Below are 17,025 nucleotides of genomic sequence, written 5' to 3' on the forward strand. Positions count from 1 at the left end.
CCAGAAATTACAAGAATACTATGTACACAGTTTGTTCTCTAACTAGGAAGTAATATTTACTATAAAGTGGACACAGTTAGCTTTTTATCCTTATAATGTTTTGTGTGTTCTGCCAAAAGTATTTTCCCAATGTTGTAATAATTAACACAATATTTTTGTGGTTTGGATTAATTTACAGCCAAAGAGACAAATGTTAGTGGATGCTGTCATCCTCCAGTGGATAAACTTGGGGTATGGAAAGTTTGGGTTGTTGACTAAATGGAATTTGTTTTGTATTCAAAGTTGGACAAACTTAATGCTATTCTTTAGGTAGGATAGTGTGTATATTTTGTAGAGGCCTCTTTTTAATGTTTTTTATTCAACATATTTCAACAGTAAATTCTTTTGAAATCAGCAACTTTTAACTATACATTGCCAAACAGTTTAGTCCAATGTATGCTGTCCTGATACAGTAAGATAGACATCAAATTAGAATAATTCCTTTTTTGATGAAATTCTACAGTTATATTTAAAATTAATAGTTGCAAATACAGGGTAGTAAGGTAGGCTCTTCAACGGACTGTTTGCTATTAAAGAAAATAATCATATTGTGGTTTACGTAGTTACCTTGTAGTAACACAAATTTGCAGTCTTTGTAGGTTTAGTTTAGGGATGAGTTCTTTAACTTTCAAATATTCTTTACAGTATTCAATTGACAAAAGAACCATTTGTTTTCTTAGGTATGTCATATGAACTTGCACAATGAGTATTGGAATGAGCACTTTTTCATAAAATCTGGTTGCTGTGGAACAATTCAAGAGAGTTTGACTGTTTGTTTCATTTCCCGTGAAGGCTAGATGGTATTTTGGTCATTATTGTTTTTAATATCAACTCAAGGGTTCCCATCAGTGAAGAAACACTTTATTTTTTCCAAGGCATATAAAAAGAAGCTGTTACCAGCCTTAATATATCATTCAGGCCACAGTTACCTTGTGGAAGGACTTGGCACTTACTAATCACATATATCATTTAGAGAATAAACTTGAAACAAAAAGACCTTGTTAAATGTAAACTTTTCAAAAAATAGAGCATCTACGTGACACTATAACATTCAACACTTAATATGAGAGTGTTTAAAGACACATCTTGTTTACCTCCTTGGATCGAGAGCTCTTTGTTAAATATGATTAACAATTATTTGAGAAACACATATAGGTATTCGTAAAACAATGTACAAGGCTGCATACTGTTGTAAGGATACCTGTTGACATGTGAAACTTTCTTATAAACTATAATGGTGGCTTGTGATATTAGACCACTCCGAAGTTCACTTGTATTGTCTGAAGTAAGAGTTAATCAATGATGTTGAATACACGAGTGATGTAGGTAAGACAATAAAACATAGAACTCTCATAACCTTGAAATTCTTAATCTCAACATTTAGTTAGATATTTCTTTAAAACCTTAAACAGAGCTGAACTTTGTTCATATCACTTGAGAATGGCTGCACTTGTCAGAACATTAACAAATAAAAATCTTTAGTCCTTATCTAATGCACTTCTTGGTTATAAAACTTGAACTACAATTTATATTGGTTATTCTCATTATAAATTGAGCATAGCACCTTATCACATATTTCAGCAACTGAAAGATGCAGCACTACTTGATTAATGGAGACAGATAGGGGTTGCATCTGTTCCAAGTGAGTTCTTATAAAAAGTAACTTAACAGTTTCATTTTGATAATCAACTAGTCTTCTTACTACTGGTAGAATATTTTTATATTTAAATTAAACTATTAAAATCAATGCATTTTTCATCAACTACACTCAAAATACTAAAATAGGAATTTATTCAATTGATCCAAAAAAATAGTTGTCACATTTTCCACTTTCCTGGAAGATATTTGTATAAGCTAATAATACTTGAAGTAGAAACAAAAACCTAAAACCTTTATCCCAATCATTAAATGGTGAAGATATAATGTACTGTATCAGATCATACTTCATGTTGTGGAGTTAAGTGCCTGTTCAATACAATGTCTTAAGTTTCGTTTATGAATTTTGTCCTCCAGTTGATATTTCTCAGTTTCTAAATTTGGTTCTTTCTTGCTTCATTACATTATTGCTCAACAACTAACTTTACAATTAGAAATTCTAGCTTCAGGGGGAAGCAGTTTTATAGGACAAGCATCCAAAAACAACTTTTTTTAAGAAGAAAAATCTTCATACACTTTTGGCAATTATGCTACTATAGAAATTTAACATAATTCATCAATCTGTCACTGATCACTAGAATATTGTAAACACTGGGTTCATTGCCACCTCATTAGGTTAATTAATCTAAAAAATGAAACAATGTTTAAGTTTGAAACACTTGTATAATTCAGCTCACTAGCACTTGACTTGTAATATATAATTAAAAAATAAAATTACATATAGAATTGGAAAATGACAGAGCAAAGCGATGGCATTGCGAGATCAAGGAATACTGAAAGTTTTTTTTTTTTTCAGCCACCTGCACATATACCCCTTTTACCTGGTTCAATATTACACAACAACTCTAGTTTGAGAAATGACATTTAACATCATGAAAAGTCACTGGAACTTACTGATAAAATATATTTGCTCAAGCCATATAAAAATATATACAAATCAGAAACCAGTCGTACTCACTGGCTTATTAAGAAAGCCACTGCCAGTGGAAAAAGATTTAAAGGTTTATTTCCAAAGAAATTCTTGTTCTAACCTAGAGCTACTTCATACTTTCAAATCATTAAATAAAAAACTGGGTTCAGTTTTCAGCTAGTTAAAAATCACCATTTTCAAACTCATTTTTATCAAATTTCTTCAATTATTTTGTTGCTCTTTGTTTTGCAGTGGTAAAGTTCCAATTTGATTTACACACAGCTGTCACTGTCTACAGCTAGCAGTACATAATCAGGTGTTTATATGAACTTGTATAGTAGCACTTAGTTTGGGCTAACGAATCCCAAAGTAACCGCTATTTGTAACCCAAAAGTTAGGCATCAACTGTGATGTGAAGCGTTGACTTCATAGTTCCACAAGTGTTACGTCAAACAAGTCGTTATCCACTTGTTTAAACTCAATAATGAACGCGTCTTCATTGGAGTAGTGTTGAACAATCTCGTCATCCATGTGTACAGTAATACTACAGGAACAGAGAAAACACAAGAACATCTGGATTTGGTAGTAACCACTTATGATGACATACCTGCATTTCTCAAAACTAAAACATTCGTTAAAAAGATAGTTTTCTAAATTTAAGGTTAAATGTAAAGTACCCAGAGAGATAACATAAAAAATCTTGTATGGATTATGCCTAATGTTCAATACCAAATGTAAAGGTATTTAAAAAAAAATGTAACTTTGACACAACAATCTCAAGTTCAGATCTATAAAAAACTACTATAAAAAAAAGAAAAAAAGAGGCGAGGTTCAAACAATGTATCTATTAGTTTTGGAGGTTATTCATAGTTAAACGATTTTTAATTAAACAACATCACTAATTACTAGCTACGTCACAATGTTTAACATTCCGCTTACAACTTGTCCGTAGAAAGTTCAGAAGACAGACTACTTGTAAATAGTTTAGTATATTCTGTATTGTCACTGATTTTACCTTGGAACAAAGGTTAGAATGACAAACAACTCACCCTTTCTTACAACGTTTGTAAAAATGTCTGATATTTTGCTTTGAAATCTGGTATTTGGACTGCACCTGAAAATGACAGAAAAACTGTTATGAAAAAACCAATGGGGCAGTACTTGAATGTGTGCGACAAAATTAAGCCTTCAGTACATCTGGAGTGTGAGTGTAACCAAACATTTATTAATAAATTTCTTGATGCATAATTCCCAAATTAATTTTAATACAACACACTTAAAAAAAAAAAAATTTCAAGGAACACTGCAGGTGAAGACAAATTTAGTTCTCTTAAATATTGATTAAACAACTTCAATAAAAGTGTTATGGCTCTTGATAAGTTTAGGATAATTGTTTTAGTTTGATTAATAAAACGTAATATGTAAGATCAAAACTTCTTTATTAAAATACTGCAAGATGATAAATCTTAGATTGCTTGTTCGTTTCTTTTAAATTTCGCGCAAAGCTACACGAGGGTTATTTGCGCTAGCCGTCCCTAATTTAGCAATGTAAGACTGGAGGAAAGGCAGCAGTCTTCACCGCCAACTCTTGGACTACTTTTTTACCAACGAATAGTGGGATTGATCGTACCATTACAACGCCCCCACGGCTGAAAGGGTGAGCATGTTTGGTGTTACGGGAATGAGAACCAGCAACCCTCAGATTACGAATCTCTTAGATTGCTTTTAGATTATAAATATTTGAGGATTGTGTCTTTACTTTTTAAATAAAACTCTGAGGAATATATATGTTAGGTTTCTCAGTAAAAGTTAAGACTACTGATCCAAGACATATTATGGAAACTTTAACTTGCTTAACAAAAGATACAAAACGTCTGTGATTTTATATGAATAAAATAAAAATGAGAGACTAGTAGCTTGTTTGTTTTGAATTTCGCGCAAAGCTACTCGAGGTCTATCTGCGCTAGCCGTCCCTAATTTAGCAGTGTAAGATTAGAGGGAAGGTAGCTAGTCATCACCACCCACCGCCATCTCTTGGACTACTCTTTTTACCAACGAATAGTGGGGACTAGTAGCTATAGTCCCATGCTGTTGTAATTAGAAAGTTAAGTGGCGTCCATTTAACATAGTTAATATTAATTTAACTTGTACAAACACCAGAGTTCGTACACAGCCATAAACTACATTATGGATCTGACTATCATGAGCCGAACCCCTGATATAAGTAATAAGGTAACATTTCAGAGTTCAATCTTAATGAACATTAAAAATGTGAAACAAAGGATATGTTTAACTATTATTTGTTTCAGTTTCCTTATCATGAAACATTTGTTTTTAATTTGCTTCTTAGCGTTTAATCATCAAAATTTGAAATTGACCCCTAGCGACACAATTATATACTTCTGTTTGAAATAAAGACAAACAGAAAATAGGTGTACCCGCCTTCCAGTAAGTAAACTCGTGATTATAGCCAAAGAACTTGCGTATTGTGTTCTGATAGGCAAACAGAATCGTCTGCAAAGTGAATATAAGTATAAAAACTACTATACAACCTTTAGCGTAATGGCCTTCTAGTAATCTGTCACATAGCACAATGATATTCGAAGAAAGTACTATTTAATCGCCCATCTAACGATATTTAAAAACCAGCATCTTTAGTCAGGCCTGGCAACATTCCAGAAAATCTATATAGAATTTAGCCTAATAATGTTCTAGGAAGCCTATATGAAGTGTAATTAGTCTTAGATATTCCAGAAAACCGATACATAATTTCTAACCTACTGGTGTTTAGACAACAATAATTGAAAGTAATGGCGCTCCAGGTGTATTCCCATTATGGTTTTTGTTTCAGTTGAATTTCTAGTGACTTTAGAATGTAAAAGTGGTGTCTACGTTTCAGGAATTCATTTCTATAAGGGTATATATTACAACTTACCGCAGACGCCAAGCCAGCGAGAGAAGGAGGGACCACGTGAAAGGTGTGGAATACTTCTTCGTCCTCCTGTCTAACGTAAAGAAGAACTGTGTAGCAAAAAGGAAGATTCAATCAGTGATATGGAAACGTGGCAATTTCACGAGGCACACAGAGAAATAATTTTCATAGGTGTAAAAGCATGATCAGTAGTGGAGTAATTAGTGTCAGTGATATATGAAGGCCTATCTAAAAACATTCTAGTGTAAAGTATAGGTTCACAGGTAGGCTTTGCACTAATTGGATCACAACTGTTCATTCTGAGTATCTTACGGATGGACCTATACGACTTGGGCTGAGTGGTTCTGGACAAAAGTCTTACTTTTTGGAATTGGGTCTGACAGGGCAGTTATGTGCACGTTATTGACAATGACTCTAAACGAAATACATGTTAATGAATACGTTTAATGAAAGATTAGAATATTACATGTTAGTGTTAACTATATATTAATGCAGTGACAATTTGACCATTAAAAGTTGACCACTATCTGGAATGAAGTTCTTGATGAAGGATATCGATAGAATAATGAGCGCAAAATACGTAAAAAAAAAGTAAAGTGTAAGAAAATTCTGAATAACGGATTTACACAGGAAAACGTCTGATTAAAAACCAGTCACTGGACACTCACATAAAGACACGTCTAATTACTTTTAAAGTTACTGAAATAATTAAGCACAGAAACGTAGGTTTGAACAATAAAAGTACCTAGCGCAGAACAATTAGAAAATATACAATGAATAAAATAATTTCGTTTACTATAAAACATCAATGGAGCAACCAATGTAAACAACAGTAACACTAACTTAAGAAACAGATAACAAAATACCAAAGAAGTAAACACAATCCAATAGCTTGTTGACGTGAAGCTTTATATATCTAATGTTTTTTAAACGCCAAACTTGTAAAAATACCATTATTAAAAGGTACGTTAGTCTAACTACATTATTATATAATATATATAGTAGATTAGTCAGTAGCATTGGGGAAGTATAACCAGATTATAAACCTACTGGAACAGGGGTCACCAAGATTTTGCCCAATGTCCCAGTCCGTCTCTGAACATAATAATGTTCAAGAGACCCATTGGTGCATCTCACCTGTCCCATCTTCAAAACTAAACTAAAATTATGGAAAAAAAAAAACATTTTTTTATAAACCTAATTCTGATCAAATGTGAAGCATGTAAAAAGCCATACCTAAATTTTTGTAACAAGTTTTTAATATATTTATTATTGTACCATCTATGAAACACAACTTTATATATCAATGTTTTCTGCTGTTAACTGTCAGCCATTAAAAATTTAAAAATGTTGTTTGCACAAAACCTTCAACTACAATATAGAGCAAGTTATCTTATTTTGACAGAAAATGTTCATATTAAAGCAATGAAAGAATCAGATTGACTCGATAAAATTCAAAACTACTCTCAACCGAATGAACACAGTATCAACCTTAGTATTAACATCCAGTAAGTTGTCACGAGTTTTACTCACCTCTGTCCGTTGGGAACAATTTCATTCGTTTGGCTGCCACAAGAGGGCGAGGAACCAAGTCACTATTGGCACTACTTTCGTCACTTTTATCATGAGATTCACTATGAAAAGAAGCCAAAAACAAAACGCTTTCAAAAAAAAAGTAATCCTTTAAAAGTTGAAGTCAATTACAAAAACATGGCTCGTAAATTATCCAAAAAATATCAAACAGTCCCTGAACTAAAATTTCATCACTAAGTTTTGTGCAAAACCCAGAAATATTTTTAGCACAAGAGGGTGGTACTCTTTTCGTGATAACAATAAACTCACTTCAAGTAAAAATGGTTTAATTTTGGTTTTAGTTGTTGTATATATAAACAAACGCAAAATCAAAGAAGCCCCACTTATATAACAACTAAAACCAATATAAAAAAAAAAACACCTTTATATAAACCTATACTAATTGATAACTTAACACCTAATTGCATCGCCCCCTACAATCCCGTACCCGTTTACACTCTAGTCTCTAAGACATATGCCCGGCAACGGTCAATTGCAAACTCTCCCTCTTTGTTAGCCTGAAGATGACCTAAGAAGGTCGAAACGTTATAAAAGTGTCATCACCCATACCAGCCATCCTGAGATGCAGGGTACCCTTATTGAACTTTCTAAAACCTCTACCATGTGGAAACATTTAAGTATCGCGTTCATAATTTTACAAAGTCGTTTAACCTTTTTAACTTTTCATACAGGCAATCTAGACAGTGTAGGGGAAACGACAAACTGTTGACGTAAATCTTCTCAAAATGACTTCTTGCGAAATGTGAAAATCCAATTTTAGTGTTGACAGAGCGTAAAGGTTTTATTTTAAATTTCCTTACTATAACCTGCGCGGCACATTCCTATTACCGCTGAAACTGTTAAGCCTAAAGTTTAAGAACCGATTATATTAGTTCTTTTTATCACTAATTTGTCTTCACACTAAAGCAATAAAATATATTTTTAATAATATAGAATGTAATGTTGATTACACAATGTATTTAGTGTGATTTATATTATAACCTACCTATAACTACAGGCGGAACTTAAACTAATGGATCGAAGTTCAAACAAACACGTTAACCCTTAAAACACTAAGGGACAATAAACTAGATTTTAGGTTGAATTTATTTAATAACACATTTAACCTATTTTACGATTCCTTTTAGTGTGAAGATAGAATAATACAAAGTTTCTTCACACGCCTATTATAAACACCGTACAGTTCTCTTCTTGTTGTCAAAGTAAAATTAGCTCTAATCAGTTGTTTTAAAACTTCAGTTGGCAAGCGGAACCATTTTTCTTTATTACTATCGCCAAACTATCCGATCATAGTTCAGTTACGTTTCGTCGAGTTACCACGGATGTGTCCTGTACTTTTAAAATCGATTGGTTCTGTTTAATGTTCAAGCCTACTTCCAATAAACGTCTACTTTTCTGACAAAGTTCACATAAACTGGTTCAAATAGTTTAGAACTCTCTTTGTCGAAATAAAGTATTCTTGTTATCTCTTAAGATCGTTAATCTCACTAATATGTATCAACTGTTAGGCCTAACAGTTAATGTCTGCTTTGTCTCTCTCTCTACTTTTCTCGTTTATCTCACACTATTCGTATGTTTATTACTTTATCGTCTGCTCGTTATATCCTAGACTTTACGCGACGTTAGATAATTTCGACTTCAATGAGTTATAAACACAACGTCCAACTCTAACTGAGTTACGTAACTAAATTTGTCTTAACACTTACTTTAAATTAGTGAACAGCTGAATTTACCTTTCAAGAAGTTGTTCTTCATTCGTCTCTGGATGACTTGGTGGTGGAGTTGTGTACAATGATAATTCCATTCCGGACAACTAGGATGGAAGAAAATAACGGTTATACACTGTGACCTAATGTTATCCAATAACAAAACAGTATACTGTTTGAAAAATAATGAAACGGTCTCTGAAAGGTCATTTACTAAAAATTCATATTACATATACGTTTTAGTGATTATTAAAGAAAAACAGTTTGTAAACGTTTCGGATCAACGGTACAATTGGGAAATTTAAATCATACTTTATTTACTGACCCTTCGTTTATAAGCTGTATCAGACTGATTTATTGTAATCAGATAAACAACTTATTTATTCCATTCCACGCTAAGGTTGGTTGATTGATTTATAGCACAAAACAGCTAGGCTATTTGTGCCAAATATCCGGTAAAAAGTTAAAATTAAAGAAAATTTTGTAAAATTCACAAAAGAAAATTAAGGTAAAACAAAACAAAGTTAAAAAGAAACATAAATAGCATTAAAACCAATGTTTACATCTAGTCTACAGAATAGAAAGAGAAGCAGGAGACAGATGGCGCAGCATTTCATAGTGTACATCATCAGGTCTAACTGATGTATTGCCAGACTGATGAAGGGCCAGTTTGAGTTCCACCAGTGTAAAGGAATGATTATAGTCACAGAGACAATCAGCTCAGAAGGAAAGAGGTGATCGCTCTGCCCGAGTCTTGATGACTAAGAAGGTGGAAGAAGAAGCAGAAGTGATAGATACCCGGCAAAAACTTTCACCTAGAGTATCGGCGATGCTCTGGGTATGAGCTACTTCCTGGCCATCAGAGAGCAAGAGGGGGACAGCAATTATATTGCTCACCGACCTTTATAATCTTGTCCAATATGACCTTGGAACTTGTGGAGAAGATATGCTGGTTGTGAACTTAATCCAACATGACTTCTGGCTTTGACATCTTATCCACCGAGCATGTGCGTGGGCCTGCTGGAAAGTGATGTAGTTTGAGAATGTGGGATATCTAAGGAAAGTATCACAGGCCTGTTTTTGAGCCTTCCGTGCCATGTGGCAGGTAGGATTCCACCATGGACGAGGATATGGTGAAAAACGTGTCGAGGTTTTAGGTATACATTGAGCAGCTGCTTGTATAATACAATCAGCTACTACTGCCACACAGTCGTCTACTGATGGCTTACAGACGATAGCAGGATCAAGTTCTGCGAGAGCAGTGAAAGTAGGCCAGTTTGCATGATCCAGCTTCCACTGGGGTACTCGAGTCGGGTGGCACCAACCACGGCCAGTCTCTCTCAAAAATGTAGGAAAATTATCTCTGCCTCGTGGATTATTGTCAACCCTCCATGAAAAATGGGAGAATAATGAAGGGGATCAAACTGAGAGATCAATAGCAGTAAAGGACAGACTAGGTGCATGAAAATAAGTGGAAGAACCAGTACTGAAAAGAAAAAGGTTGTGATCAGAGAGCATACGCTCTACAGAGTGGCCTCTCCCATCAATATCAGCACATCCCTAGAGGGGATGATGTCCATTAAAGTCCCCCAGGAGCAAAAGAGGAGACAGCAACTGTTCAATGGCAGCATCAAGGTCTGATTGATCATAGGTCTCTCCAGGCGACAGGTAGAGAGAACAAACAGTAATGGTATGACCATTACGGATGAAACACGGATGGCTACGGCCTCCAAGGGTGTGTCGAGGGACAAAGACAGGGTAGACACATGCTGATAAACCAACAGTACCACCCTTTCATGCACTGGTTCATCACACAGCCTATCATTTCTGTACAAAGAAAACCGCCAGAAGATGATTGTATTGGCAGGTTTCAATAATGTTTCCTGTAAGGAAAGACACACAGGATGGTAGGAAGCAATCGGTGTTTTGATGTCATCCAGATTAAAACGTAAACCTCGACAGTTCCATTGTATCAAGGTGGCCATTTTTATTTATGTGTAGGTGAATTGGGTGGAGAATCCTTCTGTTTACGACCACGTCTTTTTTCTTTACTGTCTTTATTCGAGGGAAGTCTACTGACCTCCATGGATCATGAGTCGATTGGTCAGGTCTTTGCTGTTGGAAGAGGATTTCAGTGAATCAGGATGTGAACGAATGGTTGTTTTGCATCTTGAGGTGGGAGAAGAAGATGTATCCGAGGAAATGCTCTTACCCGGAACCAAAGGAAGTGGATCTTGAGATGTATGTAAGGGTCAGAGATGGGTGTTGAAGTTGATTCATCAACTTGTTTAATCATGGAGGTCAAAAGACTTTTCATTTGTTTTGAGAATGATTCTTTTGGAAATACAGAGAGATCCGTCTGCACCCCTACTGTAGTAATGGAACTAAATACAGCAGCATACATCCAAGACGAAGTGGTGGACAGCAACTTTTGAGCCTCAGGATAAGTAATGTTATGAATCGTTTTCAAATGCTGCATATCTTTTTCTTCCAACCATTTAGGGCAAGAACGAAATGGGTGAGAGCCATTGCAACTGACGCAATGAGGGTCAGTTTTACACTCATAAGCATCATGGTCCTTGCCACTGCAATGAGCATATGTAAATGAACCACGACATGACGTCTTTGAGTGACCGAACCATTGGAGAGAGTTTGAAATGTATGGTCGTAACCTGCAATTAAGATAACCTGCCTTGATGGTGGCAGGTGAACATGGTGATGTAAATGTCAGAATGAGAATATTGGTCAGCATCATAATTCCATCTTTTTGAGTGGAGATACGCTTCACTGCAGAAACACCTTTGGTGGAGAAACCAGCGATAATCTTCAGCTTGAGGATGTTCTTCATATTCCTCTCAACAATAATGCCTCATGATGAATTCAAAGTAGCATGAGGTGTAACCTCAGTAAGTATATCCCCAATCGCCTTTGAATGCAAGAGGAATTTACTGTGTTGAGATGTGGATCTTTCCACCAATGTTACCAAATCGAAGGTTCTTTACTGACTTTGGAGAGCCAGCAAGTCCCTCTACTCCCTTCTGAATGAAAAAGGGAGACATCTGCCCTAAAGGTTTGTCTGAAAGAGAATGTAGGATAAGAAAACGAAGTACAACAGGTGGTACAGATGTTGAAGATTGCTGCTAAGAATCTTCAAGACGTGATCGTTTACCTATGGACTGTTTTTTCACTATTTTATTTAAGTTTTTATTTGGAGGATCCATAATAAAAGAGGAATATTTCAGTGCCCACTGACACCACCCACCATTGAGCCCTACGTGGGGATGCACTACAATGTGATAAAAGGACACTGCAGCAACGCCAGGGTGTCGTGAGCACTATACCCAAACACCAGTATCAGATACAATGTCCACAACGCCTGTTGAGAACATCCAACCCAGGTACTTGGTTGACCTTAGCCCAAATGGACCAGCCGATTGTGTTAGGATTGGACCCCTCAACTACCAGGATCCTCTCCTCCCCTTCATGGGTCACCACGTACGACAAACACGTGGGTGGATGTTTAGATTCCAGAGGAGGTAAACTGAAAGAACAGAACCTTCCCTGGGAGGTCCTCTCACGACGTACAGGAATCCACACCGAGGGGCCATTTTACACTAAAGTGAAATTTCTCGGTTATTTTAGTAGACACTGGTGACTTTGGACAAACCAATCATATCCAATACATACTTTTAGAAGGTAGTGTGGAACTGAGGATTTAAAACCCGATACTAAACACGTTAAAATACAGATAGAACTGAAGGTTTCTGAACAGTTACTTATGCACTTAATAATTTACATTTCAGGAGGGCGAGTCTAATGATGTACCATTTTCCAAATGATCAATTTACAAAGAGAAATACATTTGAAGTACGGCCTTGAAATTTGCTGTTTCTGGTTCTGTCGCTTAAACGAATAAAAGGCAACTATTAAAAGATTCACCATCAGAGTCATTTAACACAACACATTGTAATCCTGCAGTTACGTTCACAACACATTGTAATCCTGCAGTTACGTTCACAACACATTGTAATCCTGCAGTTACGTTGCATGCACATTTTAATAAACTTTATTTCTGTTATCGTTGTAGACAATATACTAAACTGGTAGATATTTTAATTACATATTATAAATAACTACTAAATACATGACCAAACAGTCAACTTTCCCAGACACAGCTTACATGGTTAATATTTTGCTGCCAGTCTTGAAGGAAAAATTGTGCTAACAGGTTTCCATGTGACACACACCAGAAAACAATCAGAAAGTTAGTAAAACTGACAGCTACATTAAACTACGGGAATTTTCGTTGTTGACTTCACTGAAGTTATTAATTCAACGCCAGGACATACTCACAAGAGTGTAATATCACCTTCGACTAACGCCTAAAGTTCTAAACAATTACGGATTTCCTAACAATGTATTTATTGTGTCACACGTAGAAACCAAGGAACATAAAATTCCAGATACCTGTCTGACAAAAAATATAAAAGGGTTAGACGAGATGTATGTAGGTCACAAACTAGCAGGTTGCTTTGTGAGTTTTGAAGAAAGAAACCTAAGCTAGACGAACCAAATGGAACAAATTATCACGTGCAACTAATTATCAGAAGTTGCTAGGATACATAATTGAATAAAACCGAATAAGCAACAGTAGAAATCATTAAATAACACTGGATTGTACAATTTATGATTGTCACAAGGAAAGGTTTAAGTTACAGAGATGTTTATAGAAGAAAAAAGTGCAAATCACTTTGTTCTGGTTCATCTTTTCCAAGTCGACAGTGGGAGTGAAAAAGGCTGGAGGTTTGGAAAGGTCACTCATTGAGTAGAACTCTGATCTGTCGCACGGCGGATAATACATTTCTTCCATTTTCTTTCTCGTATCTAAATTATATGGATAGGAAATAACTAATTAGCTTAGAAATCCTTATAGTTGACAGTGAAGGCAAGAATCATACCTTAGAGAAAATTATTTACAAAATGTAAGTAGCAATATTAATCACCTGATTTTAGAAGAAAACTGGCTTTTTATACGACTTTTACACTATAATAACATAACGAAACAATTTACTCAAATTTCAACACTACCGCCTGTTTATATCAATAGATGGCGCAAGAAATAAAAGCTACTTTAACAGTTTATTGTTATTTTTATTTTGTAAAGATCAGAACTTTTCAAAAAGCTACAACTTCCCGTTGAATGAAACACGGGCGACTTTCGGCTTCTATGCTGCAGTCCATTAAAAATCCTATACTTATTGTCTTTACTCTGTTTAAAGTTCCACTGAAATACATTATATTGAACTGATCAATATATCTCAGTAAATGTTCAGTTGTTAAAAGTAAACACAATTTTAATAAATTTGTGCTTATTCTTCTTTCGTGTGATGTTATTTTATAATAAGATATCAGCTGATTTTATTCTGTTTATAATCTATCACAACATAACGGGAAAATGGTATCTAAAATTATTATGAAAACACATCATTTCTTTTTTATACTTTCAGTTATTCTAATAAGAACGCTGGAACAATGCACTTGTTACCTGTCTTTAGTTATTTCATGGGCAGCTGATAACATAATCACTCACTGATACTCACTTCCTGTTGCACTTAGTTTTCGCTTTGTCGCTCTTCGTTCTTCATCTCGGGTTTTGCGTTCAGCTCCCTGAAATTCACGAAAAGGTGACATTAAAATCCACACTATGAACGAAAAAAATTACCTGCACTAGACACGAAATATTATGATTTGTACCTAGCCCTTATCGAGCTTTTAGGGTGTACATCAGGTAGAAAGGGCACACTGAGTTCGCCCAGGCATATGACATACATTGAGCTACATAATAAATTTAAAAATAGGATATCCAACATCTTGGTGTTACTTTGCACGGTCCTAAATTTGAGCCCGAATATTTTTTTTTTTTAATCAAGTCCTTCAACGTCTCCTACCGATAACTATACTGTGATGTATGTCCAGACAAGTAGTAACACATACCACGTCTGTATAAACAGTACCTCTTTCAATGTTTCTTATTGGTTATTCCTCAGATGAGAAAATCATCTGAGAAAATACAAAAATAGTATAAAATATTTATAATTCTTTAGTGTTAAGTTACTCAGTGGCCTGGCATGGCCGAGCGCGTAAGGCGTGCGACTCGTAATCCGAGGGTCGCGGGTTTGGGCCCGCGTCGCGCTAAACATGCTCGCCCTCCCAGCCGTGGGGGCGTTATAATGTGACGGTCAATCCCACTATTCGTTGGTAAAAGAATAGCCCAAGAGTTGGCGGTGGGTGGTGATGACTAGCTGCCTTCCCTCTAGTCTTACACTGCTAAATTAGGGACGGCTAGCACAGATAGCCCTCGAGTAGCTTTGTGCGAAATTCCAAAAAACAAACAAAGAAACAAGTTAGTCAGTGACAGGTTATTCTACAGTACTGGACTGGATGATTTTATGTTTTCCTTACTTCGTTGAACAAACGATGTAGGTACATTTAATTGTGTGTCTTACATAAGTTTAATTGTGTTTAAACAAGGAACACGCGATTCTTTCGTTAGCTCCTATGATTAATTATAAAACACTTACCTTGTCACAAAAAACCTTTATCTGACAGAAACCTCGGTGTATGGGGTTAACCCCTTCTCTACAGTCGTCAAACGTGTCGATTTGTAAGTGTAGAGGAAGACCCTAAAAAAATATATAGAGCAAAACTCAGGAAAACCAAACAATGATGATGAAACTAAAACCAAATAATGTTAACAGAAACACAAGGTCAGGAACGATTCAGTTCGTCAGCTGAAACTGATAATAAAAATGTTTCTAGAATTTAGCAGAATCAAAGTTCACAGCTTTGGGAAAATTAAAACACGCAAACAAACATTTGCAAAATAATCAAATATTGAAATTTGCAAATATCATAAATAAACGTAATAGAACACTTTACTCCCTATTTTGAATATAGCTCTGTTGTGTTTGTAATGGTGCAACTCTAAAACTTAGAACCACAAGTAATAACATGAAATCAACAAACAATTACTTCTCCCTGGTCTACATGAGGGTTTTATATTCATACAAGTTAGTCCTAGCATATTTGTATGTAATTTTTCCGCCAACATATCTTTTCTTACACCTATTTTAAAACGTACGAGCATACACTTTTAGTGCTTTCCCTATTTCTATAAATTTTTTAACATACAATCGGTCCCTTACCTTAACTCCTTTCTGGCTACTAAAATCTGTACTTAGGCACTGTACTGCGACATTGATCTATAAATAATGATATCATTTATTAAAATTAACTAACTCTTAAAACTCTAAACCCATTCATTATTTTAATGTAATTTAAAATACAACATCCCTCATTGTGTTATATGGAAGGAATGAAGAGCCCGGATACATATATAGGGGGTCGTTCGTATAGTTCGGTACTGATAAAAAATTCAAAGATATTCAAAAATGAATCTTTGCGATTAGGATTGATTCGAATTCACACAATAATGTACATAGTCGATTTCATGTATAACAACTGACCTTCTTCGTAGAAGAATATATCTATATACACAGAATTCTATTTACCTTTGCCGGACTTTCAAGGGGGTTCCAGTAAACGGCTATGGCGTTATGAGTAACATCTTCTACTTGGCCCAAGATTCCAGAACTATTCTTGGTATCTTAAAAAAAAAAAAAAAAAAAAAAATTGAATATGTATGAAGCAAACACTATCAGAGAGGTGAAAGGAATGTGAAACATCGTTACTTATACTCACAGTCGACATTCATGAACAAAAACAATCTCAGAAAACATTTATTATTACCTGTGCAGAACCGACTCACGCAGGTTCGAATCCCTGTGATACCAAATACGGTCACCCTTTCAGTCGTGGGGGCGTTATAATTTGACGGTCAATCCCACTATTCGTTAGTAAGAGTAGCCCAAGAGTTGGCGGTGGGTAGTGATGACTAGTTGCCTTTCCTCTAGTCTTACACTGCTAAATTACGGACGGCTAGCGCAGCTAGTCTTCAAGTAGCTTTGCGCGAAATTCAAAACAACCTAAACCAAACCGAGTCAAGCACACTACAACTATACGGCACCCCCAAACCTCACAAACCAGATTGTCCACTACGACCCATAATGTCGATCTATGAATCATTTAACTACAACCTTTGTAAATATATAGTATGGGCATTTTTTAAA

At 35.3% G+C, this 17,025-nt stretch overlaps 1 protein-coding gene across 7 annotated transcripts in view; it reads right to left on the reverse strand.

The window, feature by feature from the left end:
- Positions 1-878: 878 nt before the first annotated feature.
- The window catches only part of LOC143237789 (protein grainyhead-like), a 119,141-nt gene continuing 102,994 nt past the window's right edge, over positions 879-17,025 (reverse strand). For 6 of the 7 annotated variants that reach the window (XM_076477381.1, XM_076477376.1, XM_076477378.1 and 3 more), the window contains 10 exons: positions 16,408-16,502; positions 16,042-16,098; positions 15,418-15,519; positions 14,437-14,503; positions 13,587-13,720; positions 8,864-8,943; positions 7,071-7,171; positions 5,541-5,626; positions 3,655-3,719; positions 879-3,149 (listed from right to left, as the gene is read on the reverse strand). In XM_076477381.1, the coding sequence (XP_076333496.1) occupies positions 3,032-3,149; positions 3,655-3,719; positions 5,541-5,626; positions 7,071-7,171; positions 8,864-8,943; positions 13,587-13,720; positions 14,437-14,503; positions 15,418-15,519; positions 16,042-16,098; positions 16,408-16,502 (905 nt within the window). In that variant the 3' untranslated portion in view covers positions 879-3,031. Of the gene's footprint in view, positions 3,150-3,654; positions 3,720-5,540; positions 5,627-6,583; positions 6,697-7,070; positions 7,172-8,863; positions 8,944-13,586; positions 13,721-14,436; positions 14,504-15,417; positions 15,520-16,041; positions 16,099-16,407; positions 16,503-17,025 lie in introns of those variants that run through there. The other variant, XM_076477380.1, reaches the window with a different exon arrangement.

This window comes from Tachypleus tridentatus, chromosome 13 (assembly GCF_004210375.1).
Source record: "Tachypleus tridentatus isolate NWPU-2018 chromosome 13, ASM421037v1, whole genome shotgun sequence".
Classification (NCBI taxonomy): Eukaryota; Metazoa; Arthropoda; class Merostomata; order Xiphosura; family Limulidae; genus Tachypleus; species Tachypleus tridentatus.